Source organism: Phlebotomus papatasi, chromosome 2 (genome assembly GCF_024763615.1).
Source record: "Phlebotomus papatasi isolate M1 chromosome 2, Ppap_2.1, whole genome shotgun sequence".
NCBI lineage: Eukaryota > Metazoa > Arthropoda > Insecta > Diptera > Psychodidae > Phlebotomus > Phlebotomus papatasi.
In genome coordinates this window covers 68,198,048-68,214,637 of record NC_077223.1, presented here as the reverse complement: position 1 = coordinate 68,214,637, position 16,590 = coordinate 68,198,048, and the positions used below count along the sequence as shown (strand labels likewise).

At 32.3% G+C, this 16,590-nt stretch overlaps 2 protein-coding genes across 5 annotated transcripts in view; one reads left to right on the top strand and one right to left on the bottom strand.

Moving 5' to 3' along the window:
- Positions 1–75: 75 nt before the first annotated feature.
- LOC129803980 (oxysterol-binding protein-related protein 9) overlaps positions 76–16,590 on the top strand; it is a 44,574-nt gene continuing 28,059 nt past the window's right edge. The window contains exon 1 of one of the 4 annotated variants that reach the window (XM_055850889.1): positions 76–572. In XM_055850889.1, the coding sequence (XP_055706864.1) occupies positions 462–572 (111 nt within the window). In that variant the 5' untranslated portion in view covers positions 76–461. The remainder of the gene's footprint in view (positions 573–16,590) is intronic. The other 3 variants (XM_055850887.1, XM_055850885.1, XM_055850888.1) reach the window with 3 other exon arrangements.
- LOC129803983 (elongation of very long chain fatty acids protein 1) lies at positions 594–14,858 on the bottom strand. The gene is made up of 5 exons (XM_055850893.1): positions 14,540–14,858; positions 14,305–14,398; positions 8,342–8,585; positions 5,644–5,780; positions 594–773 (listed from the first exon to the last, which is right to left on the bottom strand). The coding sequence occupies exons 1-5, from the start codon at positions 14,671–14,673 to the stop codon at positions 603–605; spliced, it is 780 nt and encodes a 259-aa protein (XP_055706868.1). The 5' UTR covers positions 14,674–14,858; the 3' UTR covers positions 594–602.

Genomic DNA, 16,590 nt, shown 5'->3' with positions numbered 1-16,590 from the left:
GCCGTTGCTTTTTTCAAATCTAAGCGGTTCATGCGAATTTTATTTCTTACTGCCAGCAGCGACATCTGCGAACCGGTTTGGCTCCCCTGATTCTAGTACCACATCCGCAGTCACGTGATAGGGCGAGTGTCAGTAGGAATGTCCGTAGACGTCAAGTGTGAGTAAAATCCTCACGCAAAATTCCCTGTTTTGGTGATTTTCTCCAACAAATTGGTAGAATTTTGGTGAAAAAGTTGTCGGAGTATCGTGAGTGTTGGCTGTGGAAGTGCTCTAGTGCAGAAATCAGGTGAAAAGTGAGCAAAAAGCTCGATAAATGCGGGATTAAAGTGGAGGGTGACTAGGTGAAAAAAAAAAAGTTTGCCACAGTCGTGGGGCCTCCGTGTGTTTGTTTTCTGCAGCGCACTTGTGTGTGCGACTTTTAATAATAGTCCCCAAATTCCACCTGGCCGGGTGCAGCTACAATGAGTACGATGCTAGAGGGGACACTGAGCAAGTGGACAAATGTGATGAAGGGATGGCAGTACCGATTCTTTGTCCTGGATGAGAATGCGGGGCTCCTCTCCTACTACACAGTAAGTCTTGAAACACCTTCCTTTTACCATCTACTTCTTGCCTTTATTGCTCTCACGCACGTACGTGCTCTTGAAGAACATATAAAACATGTAGAAGATGACAATTACATTGGGAAAGTACATGGCTAGGATCGCCTTTGGGAGGGTACAGTCGAAATAGGCTGTGACGGCAAGGTGCACCAGGATCATCGTGAACTGGACCTGAAAAAAAACAAAGGAAAAATATCAGCTAAAAAAAGCTTTTGTAGAACATCTCCCAAGATTTTGGAGACATTTTCTTAACAGATATGACAGGTTCTCTTAAAGATTTGACAGCAATTTGAATAGCGTTACAGTTATATCATATTTCTCCATCTGATTCATAACATTTTCAGTGTTTATCTGATGACTCTTATCTCTAAGCCTGAGATTTCCTTCGCCTTATCTTTCTAATTGCATTCCTAATCATTGAATATTTTTAAAACTATAGTTGACCCTAATTGTATAGTTTCCTATCAATACCCAACTTTATCTAGTTTTGAGGGATAAAGCAATGTTCAAATTAGGTTTTGACTTAGCTATTTACACATTCTTAAAAATTCGGACAAAAATTTGTACTTTACTAATATTAATTTTTACATAATTAACCATCACCATTTTTACATTAACCCTTTAACGACGAAACACTTTTTACGGAGTGAAAATCAACAACAAAAATTTAACTGAGAAACATAATCAATGATAAGTCTTACATCTAACCTTGAAAAGTCCAACAGAGTCTGATTCAGTGATTCAGTTTGTGCTTCTATGAACGATAGGGACAAAAATAGCCCAAAAATTTAAATAATTTTTCTGACAATACCAATGAATAATATTTTTCGCTTTAACGAAAAATATTAAGTATGAGTATTGTAGTTTTTATTTCCAAAAGGGTTTTGATTAATGGCCTCTACACATTGGGAGCAATTGTTGTCAAAAATTGCTTTTTTGAAGGAAATTCCCTGCAGAGTTGTAGGGGGAAACGTCAAATTTCTGTCAAAAACGCAATTTTTGACAAAAATTCCTCCCAATGTGTAGACGCCTTAAAAGAAATTGGAAGTATAAAAAATAAATAAAATCAATTATGAATTTGAGAATTTAGAAATTCGCCATTTTTGACCTTAAATATTAACTATATAGCAAATAGCTAGAGACTTGCAAAAAATATTCTAGATTCCTTCAACCTTTTACTTTACAATTGTGTACAAACATAAGAAAATATAACTTTGGGTAGTCAGGAAAAATTATTTTCTTTATGGGACATTGGTGTTCCAATCGTCCATAAAGGGTTAAGTTGCAATGAAAAATGTCTTTTTTTAAATATCTATCAAAAAAGCCAAATAATGTGATACTTTTTAAATATATTACAAAGAACAAATTCTATTGTAAAAGATATCTTAAGAGTGATGCCGTGATTTTTTTTTCATGTTGACGGAATAGGGTAAAATGAGGTAATTTGGAACCATTTAAGTATAATTTAAGACATTTGAAAGTTTCTCACAGAAGGAAAACACGATTTAAGAACAGAAACAGCTTTTCTTCCTTTTGAATCTCTAATACAGTGAGAAAATTTCAAATGTCCCAAATTTTAAATGGTTCCAAATTACCTAATTTTACCTTACTATTACGAAATATTTATGTTTCAAAAGCGATAATAAATCAATTAATTGCATTTTCGAACTCATGTGATATCACAAAAAAGCTCGATTGGCATTGTCAAGTTTCAAGCTCACGTGTGACAATGCCACGAAAATTACAGAATTCCCCTACAGATCCTTGGTTTAAAGGTCTGGGTAATTTAACGGGGGAAGTTATCAAAGCTATTAGCCTGTTATTTGCAAATCAACTATCGACTTAACGGCGTTATCACACTTGCACATTAAAATTTTAATGTGATTCACATTAATTGTCGCTTGTGAGCGTCCAAATATATTATTTGTGTCTTTGAGTCACTTAATATTTGGGGTTTTTCTATTTATTGATAAAGAAGTGGACTTGGCCTGCAAAAATAAGTTTAAATTTACCTAAAGCATAAATATTTTTCACATTAAAAAATTAAAGAGAAAATCGCATTAATTTTTCGCATTAATGCTATAAATCAATTTATATCAAATTTTGCGGGCCAAGTCTACCTTTTTATCAACAAATAGATCAAATTTTGAATATAAAATAATTCAAACACACAAATTACACATTTGGACTCTCTCCAGCGACAATTAATGTGAATCATATTAAAATTTTTATGTGCAAGTGTGATAACACAGTAAAGAGCATTTGTATCATATTAACGTTGTAGAGGACCCATTATATCAGGTTTGTAATGTACATGGGAATATTGATCACGTCGTCTTTAGATGTCCACGCTTTAGAATCAAAGGAGATGAGTTTCGATACTATTGACTTTCAATTTAAAAAAAAATTAAATGATAGCTACACTTTTTATAGGTAGGGAAAATTAAGCTAATTCAAAACCTGCTCCAAGTGGAAATTTTTCGCTACTCCAAATGGAAACATCACTGTTTTCATGATAAATACAGTACTAAATTACTATATTTATATATTTTCTATACCACAGTTTCATTATTTAGTTAATTTTGCTCCAAATAAAGCGAAAATCCATTCCTATTCACAAATTTTAATTTGTTAATTTCTCAGAAAAATTAAAAGTCTACCTTTTCACCATCGAATTTTTCATCGATCGACCATGTTTTCCAATGAAAAACACAATAAGATGACTCATATTTCTGGCTAATTTTAGTTAAATTAAGTGCTAGTCTTTATTGTTAACGCTATGTGAAGTTTTCAAATGAAATATTTACCTATTTCGTGAGCAAAAAGGGTTTTTCTGAAGTGTCTGCAAATGCTACAATAGGAAACACCGGAAATATGATTTTTTACTAAAGAGGTTTTCTTATTATCTCAGATGGGAAAGGAGGAAAGAGCAGGAGTAAGAACAAGTCCTACACTCAAGAGCATCTCAACAAGGTTTTGGAAGCCTTTTGCGCGATTTCACACTGTTTGTCTCCAATTAGAAATTTCCCTTGTCTCCATTTGGATTAATTTGTTTCCAATAGAATCATTTTACACTCGCGTAGTTTTCTTGTATTTAAGAAGTTTTCAAATTATATTTAATGCATTTTCACTAAAAAGTAGCATTCTAGAAGAGTCAAGGAGCAAATTTATGTAATTTTCTTCAGAAAAAAATTAAACTTAATGTGTTGAATCTTCTGTCAAAGTTAAAGCGTCTGGGTATCGTTGTGAATTAGAACATTTACCCTAATATAACTATTTATCAACAGTTGTATTCTTTTAAAAATGGTACAATAAATGATTCAATAATGTCTAAAAATGCACAATTCGCTAAATCTAACATAAACAGAATTGACGATATTGTCGATTCGATTTCGGGTCTTAAGTCACCAAGTTAACAAGTTCTTTTACCGAAACTATACATTTTATTTTCGTATACAACTTAAAAGCTTTACGTTCACTGTTATCTTGGACTTCCAACTGGGTTTACAATTAAAATATTTATGAACAAAATAATCATAATATCAAAATGAAGATGTTTTTGTTTAATTTACGAAAATTTAAATATTATAGAAATGAAATAACCAATCTATTCTTAATAAGACTTGGATTTAAAAAAAATATCAAAATTAATATCTTCTTTATGGCCTGTAACTTTTCGTCAAAATGAAGTATTTTTAGGTAATTTACGTATACATGTGTTAATCAATTATTGTTTCTACACATTTTATTGCAACTTACATAATAAATTGTCACTTTGATGTTATTTTGACATTTCCGCTTTACATTTGAACAGGCAATTTCTTTCGAAAACTTTTTTTTGACAAGAGTTCTTCCCAATATGTAGAGTCCTTTACTTCAAAATGTTCCATTTGAACGGAAATTTATTACAAATGTGTAAATGCCTTTAAACAAAATATTTTATAAGGCGTGTACTGACAGTTTCAATTATTCTTTATTTTCCAAATTCCTTAATTGAATTCCATAAAATTTTGGACTCGTTTAAGGAGGTTTCAAGAAGGCTTTATGACGTACTTTTCAGATTCGATCTTCTTTATCTTGGAACATATCGAAGTTTTCCGCATTTTTCCTCTCGTTTCCTTGACATTTCAAAAAAAGAAATGAATGCAAGTTTATTGGGGTATCCGCCACAACTTCCTCAAATTGTATCCGATGTGGTAGAATTAATAAATAAATTATATATTAACACTCTTTTTAAATTCAAGCAAGGCAAGATATATAAGTTATTGCAAATCATACATCGGAAACTATAAAGAGTATAAATAATTCTAAAATATTGAATTTCTAGAAGAAATACGATATTTCTTCTCTGGAATCTGGAGTCTGGATTTGAACATGCTGTAGTTGTATACATAATTGATTGGAAAATTTATGCTTCGTTCAGAGTTTACCAATAAATCTTTGGATACAAATTCAAGTATCCTAATTATTCACATTTATTTTATTAATGGATTCATGTCCCAGTACAATTTTTAAGTACATTGTTGGGGCTGTATAAAGTATTCACATAAAAGTCCTTTATTGATTCCAATAAATTTCTCTGGAAATTCAATCTGATAGTTAAATTGGAGTTTTAGTAAATCTTTCATAGATTTTTTACCTATTGAGTTTTTTATAATATCGACCGCGATTAGATAAATTTTATCTGGGGTACATTAGTGCTCTAAATCATCACACTTAAGACATGGTACTTGAATATGCCACAATAAAAACTGCATTAAGAAATTCATTGAAAATCTTAATTGTACAAAGGTCATGTGCTTGCCAAAAATTAAACTATACAATATTATCGTTGATGGATGTCTGAAATATGTTGCACAAGCCATAGAAAAAAAAAGCAAGTACACACACACACATTGGGAGGCTTTAATGGGATTTGTCGCAATAATTTCGCATAAAGCACTATGTGATTCTTATGGATGCGGAAGAGTGAGAATGACGTCGAGATGAGGTGTAATGATAAATGCGAGGGGTAGATAAAATGTGGTAGATGTTGGCTTACCATTTGTATCACGGTGATGTAGGGCTTTATCGGTCGCAATCGACGTTGGAGATTGTTGAAAATGGAGAGAAAATAGTAAGAATACATGAGGACATGTACGACGGAGTTGACGAGAATTGAAAAGATTGCTACTCCAGCTGAAATTAATAATTCGTAGAGGAAAAAGGGGATTATTTTAATAGCATATTAATTTAGATATATGTCGTCGCTTCCATCATCTAGTGTCATATAAACATATTGACTGGCTCTTGCTGTAAAAGAACATTTTTTTTTTTAACTATACGTTATAAATAAATTTATATAATCGACGATTTTCAAAAATCAGGGTAAATGTAGAAAAAAAACACTTTTTTTAAGTTATCACGGAAGACTTTAATTAAAGTTTTATAAATTTTAGTAGGAGATAGGGTTTCCAATATCCCAAAATTTTAGCAAATTTCGGGATCCTGGGATTTAAATATTTCACTAAACCGGAATTTTGGGATCCCTGAACCCTGAAAATCCAGGATTTTAGGATTCTAACATCTGATTCTTTCATCTAAAAAGCACACGAATTCCAGGGATTTCGGGATCCTAGCATTTTAGAAATCCCGGGATTTTCGGGATACCGAAATTAATTAGGGGGAAGTGGGCTACAATGATGTACGTATCTTTCGCATTTTTCTAAAGGAAGCTCAGTTTTAACGTAATGTAATTTAGAGAAGCAACTGTGGTTCTGAGGTAAATTAAACCCCCTGGCAAGTGTGGCTAGGCCTAATTTCCTTCAGAAATATGCCAAAAATAATATGTAGACTCAACTTACTCTATTTTGTGTAGACCTAGGTACTTAAGACTAGTTACACTGCGTACACAAACTTAAAAATCAATAAAGTTTTTTCGAGTTTTTGATGTTTTAAGTGATTTATCAATAATTTATCTCCATTTACTGTTTTTGGAAATTTGAAAAATATATTAAAAAAAATGATTTTTTTACAAACCGAGATCAGTTTTTATAAGGTTATAAGGTGTTTGAGCCTATTATGGTGTCTACACACTAGAAGCAATTTTCGTCAAAAATTGCCATTTTTAAAAAATTCTAACGTTTATGCCTACAAGGATAGGGAAAATTTGCTTTAAAAAGGTATTTTTTAAAGAAATTTCTCCTAGTCTGTAGAGGCCAAAGTGGCTCTATGTTGCATACCAAATTTTTGATTTTCAAAATAGCTATTTTGACATTTCACACTATTTCTGAGAAAACAAGCTTTTGTGAAATTATTGTCGTTTTTCACATTTTTCACATTTCAAAAAATTAAGATTTTTACTGCTCGAACTCTAAGAAAGACTATTAGATATATCTTAGATATATTTTCTAACTTGGCTCAGTCCTGAATCTTAATTGGTAAAAAATATTAATTTCCGGTCTTCGGTGACCCCAAATAAAATAACAATATTTTCTGACTTTTTTCCCACCTCCCTTCATCCCCTCTCAAACCATGTTTTTTGGTTCAGTTCTTTGGATGTGTCTTGAAGGTGGTCCAGCTGAACATTTCGTCCAAACATAATTATGACCTAAAAAATCGTCATCTTGAATTTTTGAAGGTCTTGAAATCGGTTAAATATCCGTAAATGATTTATCTTTCTCGTATTTACATTTATTATTTGTCGGTATGTTTGTTACTCATGTCAGAACGTTCCAGAATGATAATTTCTTTCCCAATTTTCGATTTTGAAATTATTTTGTGATTTATGAATCAATTTAATTGCTAGTAGACCAGTAAGCACTAAAATACCATGCGAAAAACTATTTTACGAAGAGCTCTATCTCGTGAGTTAGATCATTACGCAAAGCTGAAACACTTTGCCATATCTTTTTTCGAAAAACGTATAAAAACGAAAAGTATTTACTCAAATTCAAAACTCAAAAAATCACTTAAAGCCTTGAAAAATCTTATTTCAAAACTAAATCTCAGTGTAGAGGTCTTTGTTGTCTAGAATAAAATTTTAGGTCATACCAATTAGGAAGTTCGGACTTTGATAAGCTAAAGTAATAATTTAGTAATTTGCAATGTTTGAGTTTTTTGAAGATTACTAAATTAATTTTTTATCAAGTTTTAAGGGAGGTTGTCTGTACTGAAAATTGATTTGTTCGAAATTCTAAATTTGGCTCTAATATTACCAACATTTCTGATATTTTTATGATCATTTTGTTTTGTTTTGTTTTTTTTTTTACAAAAATATAAATTTATGTTCTGGAATTCTGACATAAATCTTCTGGCTTTATTTCTTTCTTTATGGCCTTCAAAAAAAAAAGATTGAGTTCTCTAATAAAGGGGTGGAATTTTAAATTTTGAAACATACTTAATTAAAAACTTTAAGCTAAAAAGCGAGAAATCCAAATTAATCAGGTTAAAACACAAATTTCGAAATTCATTAAGTTTTCTTGCATTTCAAAATTATAGTCATAATAACTTGTAAGTAAACCTTTAAATACTATATAGATAAACGGTTAATACTTTGTACAGAATGCAATAGGTTTTTAAATTAAAATTAAAAACTTCATTTTTTTTAATTCCATAATCACAATTAAAATATATAATATGTAATTCAGAGAATTGTGTCTTATAAACTTGAAATTGATCTTTATAAAAATTTTACAAAATGTTTATAAAACAATTAATGATGGAAGTGACGATAATTATAATCTTGGATATAAACTCACTGCCGACATATTTAGCTCCGAGCCAGCAAAGGAAGAGCGTACTGGCGTGATGATAGACATGAAGAACAGACACCTGTTTCTGTTTCTTGCGCAGCACGAAGAAAACTGTGTCCACTAGCTCAATCACTTTGGTCATCATCACGAGCCATGTGATACTGAGTCCCTTCATCAATGTTGGATTCACGGAGAAATCCATCTCGACGCACGACATGAAGGTGCTAAAGTAAAATCCCACTTGGTGGTACTTTTCGTGCAAAAAAAATGTACAAAAAGAAAAAATTAGAATAGAATGAAAAGATTATTCAAGTCATGCTGCCAACATAAATCCTCATAAATTATATATGCCCAATTTTTCTTTCTAAAGAATATATTCCACACATAAGTGAAATATGGGTTCCTCTTTTGCCATTTGGTGGAATTTTGCTCTTATTCAATTGATTTTCTCTGGCAAACTTTGATAGGTATACTTAAGTGGGATTCTGCAATAATTCTTCAATGATTCTGCAGTTTTTAATCAAAAAACTTTTCTATTGTCTTCTCTCACAATTTCACATGTTTTTACTATATAAAACGCAATCATTTGAAAGACATTATAATCGTATTGTGATCTTGGCACTTTTTCATTACCAACTTTTTCAGTATTTGCACTGTCGTTATATATAAAAAAAACGTGAGGTGAATAACAGACAAGTGCATTAGAAATTTTAATGGAAACAAATCCTTGAACTAGAGTTTAATAAGCTTATTGGAGTTGCCCGCGTATTGGAATACACCGAGAAAAATGTGGATGGTAAAATTTACCATCCTCCATACAAAATTCTAATGGCCGGATAGTAAAAAAGTCACCCAGCAAACGCGATATTAAATTGGACTGTCAAAAATTGTAGAATCTATTGCATGGATAGTAAATTCTAATAGCCGGATGGTAAATTCTAATATCCCGGATATTAGATTTTACTAGCCGGATGGTAAATTTTTCCGGCAGGATAGTAAATTTTACTAGCCGGATATTAGAATGAAAAATGTCGGAAAAATTTATTTTTCCTTATTTTCATTGATTTTTGGCCATTGTTTGAGGGCTTGGGGCCCTTCTTGGATGACATTCTCTGTATTTCAAGCCATTTTGGTGCGTGAAAATTGACGACTGCGCCGAGATTTGAACACGCGACCTTTGTGATGACAGTCCAGCATCTTCCAGCTGCGCCACGAATTCCTATAATATATTCAAAGCATATCGGGAACCGTTGCATCGGCACACACGATATTCCAAAATGACATTCTAACAGCAGGATGGCAAATTTTACTGGCTTGGATAGTAATTTCAATCCAAATTACTATCCTCCGTTAAAATTTACTGTCTTCCAGTTAAATTTTAACATCTAATATGCGGCCAGTAAAATTTACTTCCCGGATATTAGAATCTAAGAGAGGTCAAGGTAAAATCTAAATGAGGATAGTAGATTTTACCATCCGGCTGTTAGAATTTACTATCCATAGGATAGTAAATTTTAAAATGTCAAGATGGTAGATTCTAAAGGAAAGTTTCTATGGAGGATGGTAATTTCTACTATCTTTTGAGGCAGTAGAATTTAAAGACATGATTTGTAGAAAATACCATCCAAATTTTTCTCGGTGTAGTCGATTGTCTGCTTTTTGTGACGAAAATTGAATTAGTTTTTTTTAGTTATTTGCGAATTCAGGCGATGAAATTTTTTTTTGTTGTGTTTATAAGCTAATAATTTTTTGGATTAATTCCATACACAATTAATTTTGCCATTGAATTTAATACTTGAATTCTATTTATACATTATCATTTAAAACTCCAATATGGGGAATTTCTGTAATGAACTTGCATGGGGTCTGGCAACTGATTTAATTAAAAATAACATATGTGTGATGTGTCCTTAGAACTTTTTTTTTGTTAAATTAACCTCACTTTTGCAAATATCAACATTATCTAACCTAAAAAATTGGAAGGAGTTTTCTTTTAAAATTTTTGGCTAAACCATCTGAAAATAACTAGTACCATTCATCTTCAAGAAGATGAAAGCCAGTGACTTCTGTATATATGATAACATGAAGGAGTCGTTGGTTAAGCAATATTAGCACCTTGAATTTATTCAAAGATGTCAGTTCCAGGCTATTATGCATGAGTTCGTAGAAATTTTAAAGTGAATATAATTTTATTTTTTTTTATTTTGTTCCTCCCCACCCCTATAACCCCTGTTAAGGTCTTAGGCCGGAAGCCTATTTTGATCGCCTGTCCAATAAAAATAAATAAATAAATAACTGCTCAATAATAAATAAATAAATAAAATACACTTTATACACATAAAGCACTTCTTTGAGTGAATAAAGCCGGGTACCCATAAATTTAAACATTATTTCCGTTTCACTTTACGAATTTGGCTATTATTTTTAGTGGTCCAACCAACTTGTGTTCTCTACTCAACGCTCAAGTAGTAAAAACTTTCTCCTTCAAAAATTCAAGATGGCGATTTTTTAGATCATAGGTATGTTTGGACGAAATATTCACCTTGACGACCTCTAAAACATGCCCAAAAATAAAAGAAATCGTAAGAGTCGTTTTCGAAAATAACTAAAAAAAAAAACGTTGTTTTGGTGGACATGGAGGGGTGGAGAAGTTAAGAAAAAACGTCTAGAGATAATGTTTTTTTAGTGGGGGTCACCTAGAAACGGAAACCGATATCTTTTAACGTTTTTAAGCTCTATAGAACTCTCTTCAAGTTCGCGTAGTAAAATTACTATTAAGCAAGTTGTAGAAAGCTCTGGATTGTGGTAGTTGTGAAGCTATTTTACTGCTCGAACTCCACGGTGAGAGCATTGTGTATAATCCCTCGATTTTTTCACCCCCTCAAATTTCCACCTTCCACCCCCTGAACACCACTTATCTCAACAAATCTTCGCGTTTCAGACAATTTCGGAAAAATGTCGTCACGCTGTTTGTCCGTCTGTTCGTCAGGGTGTCGCGAGGTCTAAAGGCCAAACGGTTAGAGATAGCGTTTTGGGGCCTTCGGGGGACTCCTCCACCCCATAAGTCGACCCAAAGATCCTTAACATGCCCCTCATTTCCCTTTTGGATATGTTTTAGATATTACCTAGGTGAACGTTTCGTCCATATATACGAAAGTACCATTTAACCCTTTAACGGTGTTTTCTTTAATATGCGAAAAAAAAGTTTTAAATCAATATTTTCTAGGATAATTATGATCCAATAAATCGAAAAAACCGTCCATTCTTCATTATCTCTTTTAGTTTAGGCGCTAGGTGAGAAAATATAAAATTTTTTTGAAACTCTTTTTGCTTCTAAAATTCAAATTTTTAGTCTTTTCAAATTTTTTAAACAAAATATAGGGTCGGAGGAACGTCGACAGGGAACCTCTATTGACACTTTTGTCAAAATGTTGAAAATTATTTAATGTATCTAGTAAAATATAAGTAATATAACGTTTTTTCTGTAATATACGTCTTATTATAAACAGAGATGTTCAAATTTCATATCCCAAATGGTACAGAGTAGGGTGTCAATAGGTGCTGACACGAGTTCTTAAAGTGTCAATAGACGTTCATTTCACCCTACATAGTAGAATGACATATCTTTCAGTAAAAAAATAAATTTATTTTAATCAGATAACTTTAAATCGGTATTTTTATGGAAATTGGAAATCAGTTTTTTTATACAAATATTTTTTGTTGCTTTTTCTCTGACCTGTCACACAAAACTGGGAATAGCAATAAAACGAAGAGTCAAAATGAGTTCAAACTTTCAAGAGATGTTTATAAGACTATTACCGAGGACACTATAGCACTTTTAAATAAATAAAACCTTTATTGTCGCTGTAAATGTGATTTTTGTGAAGACCGCCTGGAGGCGGTCTTACCCGTTAGAGGGTTAATCGTTCAAAAAATTAACAATTTTTCAAGATCAAAGGTTTCAAAGGCTCTAGAGAGTGTATTTGTCAACTGAATGATATCATGTTTGGACTCGTTGTAAAGGTCTTGAATTTACGATGAAACTGAATCGGTCCTAATGGGTTCTGAACCGGTTCATAACCGACAACTAATTTTTATTCTAAATAAAATTATATTGCTCCTGAAGTGTGTTTTGGGTAATGTTTTGAGTGATTTATAAATCGGATCAAATAGATTCTAAACCGGTAATGAACCGATTAAGAACAGATAAGTAATTTGCTTCCGAAATTACATTTGATATTTTGAGTTATTCATGAATTTGTTTCAATCGGTTGACAACCGGTAAACAGTAAATGATGCGAAAGTTACTTTTAAACTAAATCACGAATTCGAGCACTTTGCAAAGCCTGGAACGCTTTGCCACCCCTTTTTCTATAAGATATCTAAGAATTCCTGGGAAATCTCGTATCAAAGACACTGCTTCAACAAAGTTTTATTTTAGTCTGTCAAATTAAAATTCTCAAAGAAGGTTAAAAAATCTTAAAATAGATAAAAGTGCTAACTCCACCCTAAATTGTTCAAGTTGAAATTCAAACATGATACGATAAACTTCTAAAGGAGTTTTTATCGTAATGTTCGCGCCTTTCTAAAAGAAGTAGGGGGAGGTCGGGCTATTTCGAGCAGTGGGAATATATTTCAATTTCAATTTATTGACTCACAAAACTTAGGGTAGTTCCCTCTTACAAATTTGTGGCATTAAAAAAATAGTTAAAAAAGGAAAATGAAGCAAAGTGAAACAAAATATACCTTATAAAACAAATCAGGGGGGTGACATTAGCTCTGAAAAATGCGACCAGTTTTAGTGTAATTTTTTTCCTGTTTTCGTACACACTTCACGAGATATCTCCAAAACTACGTAGGTCACCAATTTTGGGTTTTCGGTTGCCTCTTTGTTATTAAATTGGCTTTCATTTTGTATTAGTATTTTTTGCTAATTCACTCTACAATGACAGAAAACAGCTAATAAACTTAAAAGTTTTTTCGGCACGCTTGAAACATATGGGAAACATAGGAAATGTCATGCCCCTGAAACAAATTAAGAATTTAAAAGATGAAAAGAGAAATTAGCAAGGTCCATTCTGGAAGTGCTCCCTAATAGTGTCAGGCGATCTACGCTTCTGAGGAGCGAGAGAATTATACATAAAAACCCCTTTGACAAATAGAGTTCGTCTGAAGGATTCATGGTGTGACTTAGGGACAATCAGTCCACCGACTCTAGCCGACCCGCCAGGAGTCAAGAGAGAGGCCAGGTACCCAGGGCATCCCGATGTAATCAACCGGTTAAGAAAGATATTCATATATTTTTTCGCCTATTTCTAAATGAAGCTGGTCCGTACAATTATTTTATTTAGATCCACAATCGTTTTGTCTGTCCATATTACATCGTGTGAAAACTCGGTTTCCTTTAGATATATGCAAAAAAAAAATCGTATGACAATGTAGCCCCACTGTTCAAAGTAGCCCCAAATCTTTTCTCACAATCTTTTTTTATATCCCTATAATTGGCATGATCGTGATCTGGTGATTTAATATTAATATTTCTTTTTAATTAAAAAAAAATTACTTTCATGATGAAAAAAAGTAAAGAGAGAGAAGTTTTATGTTAATGTGTTTCTATTGTAAACTATCGTTAGAAAATTGCAATAGATTTTGGCAAATTGCTTTAAATTTATTTTGTTGAAAATTTGAAAATTTTATTCCACCTTTAGGGAAACTTGTTACATCCTATTGTACACTAACAGATTTTAACTTCAAATTCAGTTTCTCGCAAATTCTTTTTCTAGTCACTTTTTCTCACAACAATGCTGAAATTCAATATTTCATTTCACATATTCAAGTTAGATATCCATAAATTTTCCACATATGTTATTAAATAGAAGAAATTCCCATATTGAAATCGATTGATTTTGCAGAATAAACATTTGTCTATTGGATGTTTGGGTAAATTTAAGCAAGAAAATCACACTTACTGCATAAATAATCCAACAGCACATGACAATCATGCTAAAATTGTAGGCGGCAATAATGACTTTGAGATCGTATGGTCGTCGGTTCTTCATGAAACTTTATACGGTTTTTGTTGGTTGAGTTGCAGAACAAAAGAAGGGTAAATTGGTAAATTGCGTGATAAACACTTTTTGGGGGAAAATTTTCATACACATATAATAAAGTTTCTGTGAGGAAATCGATTTGAGGAAAACTTACTTTGGTCCCCATTTTAATACAACACACAAATAGATGATGATTATGGCAAATATACCAAGAGGTGATTGCATGAGTGGCCATGAATAGACACGAGGATCACCACTTTCCACAAATAAATAATTCCACCAATTCATCGTTGTCTCTTGTAGCTTTTGCACTTGAGAGAAATTTAAACACTTATTAAATTAAAATTATATTTTTTTTATAATCTACTGAAGATCTTTGAGCATTTTATTCACTTAAAAACGACAAAATAAATTCGCGGGAAAATTGCAACTTATGTTAGCTTTCTTGGACAGAGAATGGAAAGCAAGTGAATGTAATTTAATCCTTTTAACTATAAAAATTTCCCCTTTGGGTTGTGTGATTATGCAAAAAAAAAGTGCAGGAAAAAAGAGAAACAGGAATGGTTGTACTTTTCTCACCCAATTTCCATACAATCGACCCCAAAAGTCATTTGCTTTTAATTTTGCCATTTAATTTGCTCAAGCGATTCCTATTGCAATTTTTATTTCTATCAAGCCAACATACTTCCTCATTATTGACAAATCTTTCGACTCTCTTACTTTGTTACTATACTCGGATGCCACCATTCGCGAGCTCAAGTTCTTGCCTGACAAAAGGGAAAAAATGATAGTGTTGTGTGGTTTGAAAGAAATAAATCGATGTTTTATTCACTGTGTTATTAATTGACGTGATAATTTTGCAAATTAATGCCAATTATTTCTAACTACTTTTCTTTTTCAAGTGCTAAATTTGCGTATTAAGTCGTTTTTCGTAAAGAAGTTGTCCATTTTTTTTGTCTGAGAGGTCCAGAAGACGATGTACAGTTTTTTCGAGTGAGTGATTGTGGTGAAAAAGGCATGAAAAAAGTACGTTATGTATGCGATAATATAAATTGAAAGCAAAGTATCTTAGACTTTGATGAATGCTCAAATTCGTGAACTTGAAACTGTATCCTAAAAATTGGTATTACTATGTAGGGATGATAAATAGTATTGAATTTAGGGGAACTGTGCCAAATTTCGGCATAGTTGCAAATAAGCACCAAGGTCCTATGTTTGAAATATAGGGTAGGGTGGGGCAAATTCACACAGCTGAACTTTATTCAGGACTCATTGGCTGAACAGACACTATGAACCATATTCAAACTAACCTTAGTTTCCCTTGTCTATTGACTGTTTGAAAATATACAGGACTTTTTCTTAATAAAATTTATTTTCGAAAGTAATGCATGCGTGATTGTGATCCACCCTCGCCTAATATTTTCAATACATTTTAAAATTTATTGTCACATCTCAGGAGTGTTGTTTGGAACCTTGAAAAATAATTTATCATAATTCTATTTTTAAATAAATTCCTGAAATACTAAAAAAAATAAAAATATAATAATATATTTGGGTAATATTCCGGCCACATTGAGCTAAACTTCAGCCACATTGTTTGTGACCACCTTTTGTGAAACAACGGACACAACACTTCAAAATGTCATACAGAACGAGTATAATAATTAGTTTAGTATATTTATATGACCCAGAGCCGGAGATCTTCTGTGTAAATCCGGAAGACTTAACATTTGCACCTCAAATTTCCCCACAGATTTCCGTAGCGACTTTTACAAGACCTTTTCCACATAAACTTTTTCATAGAGGCTATGCCTTTTCCCTTCCTTTGGACAAAAAACTGAAATTAATAAAAATTTTGTGGTTATAAAAGATGTGGCCGAAATAGTAAACATTACCTCACTGAAGAAACGTTCACAAAATGTCTATTTTACAAGAAATACGTGATACAGTTGGGAAATTTTACTCGGAATTCGAAAAACGATTCACTATAAAAATAAACAAAAAACAATGTTTAATGAATACTAATCATTTTTAATGGAAAACTTCGAGAGAAAATCATTTCTAAGGGATACGTGGTGTAATTGGTAAGAGCTTTCGGCTCTTAGGCGGTGTGACCTCCGTCTTAACTGTCACAGTCTTGATCTCGAGTCTCGCCCGATACAATTTATTGAAGCATTTGAAGGCATGTATTTCTCATACATTGTC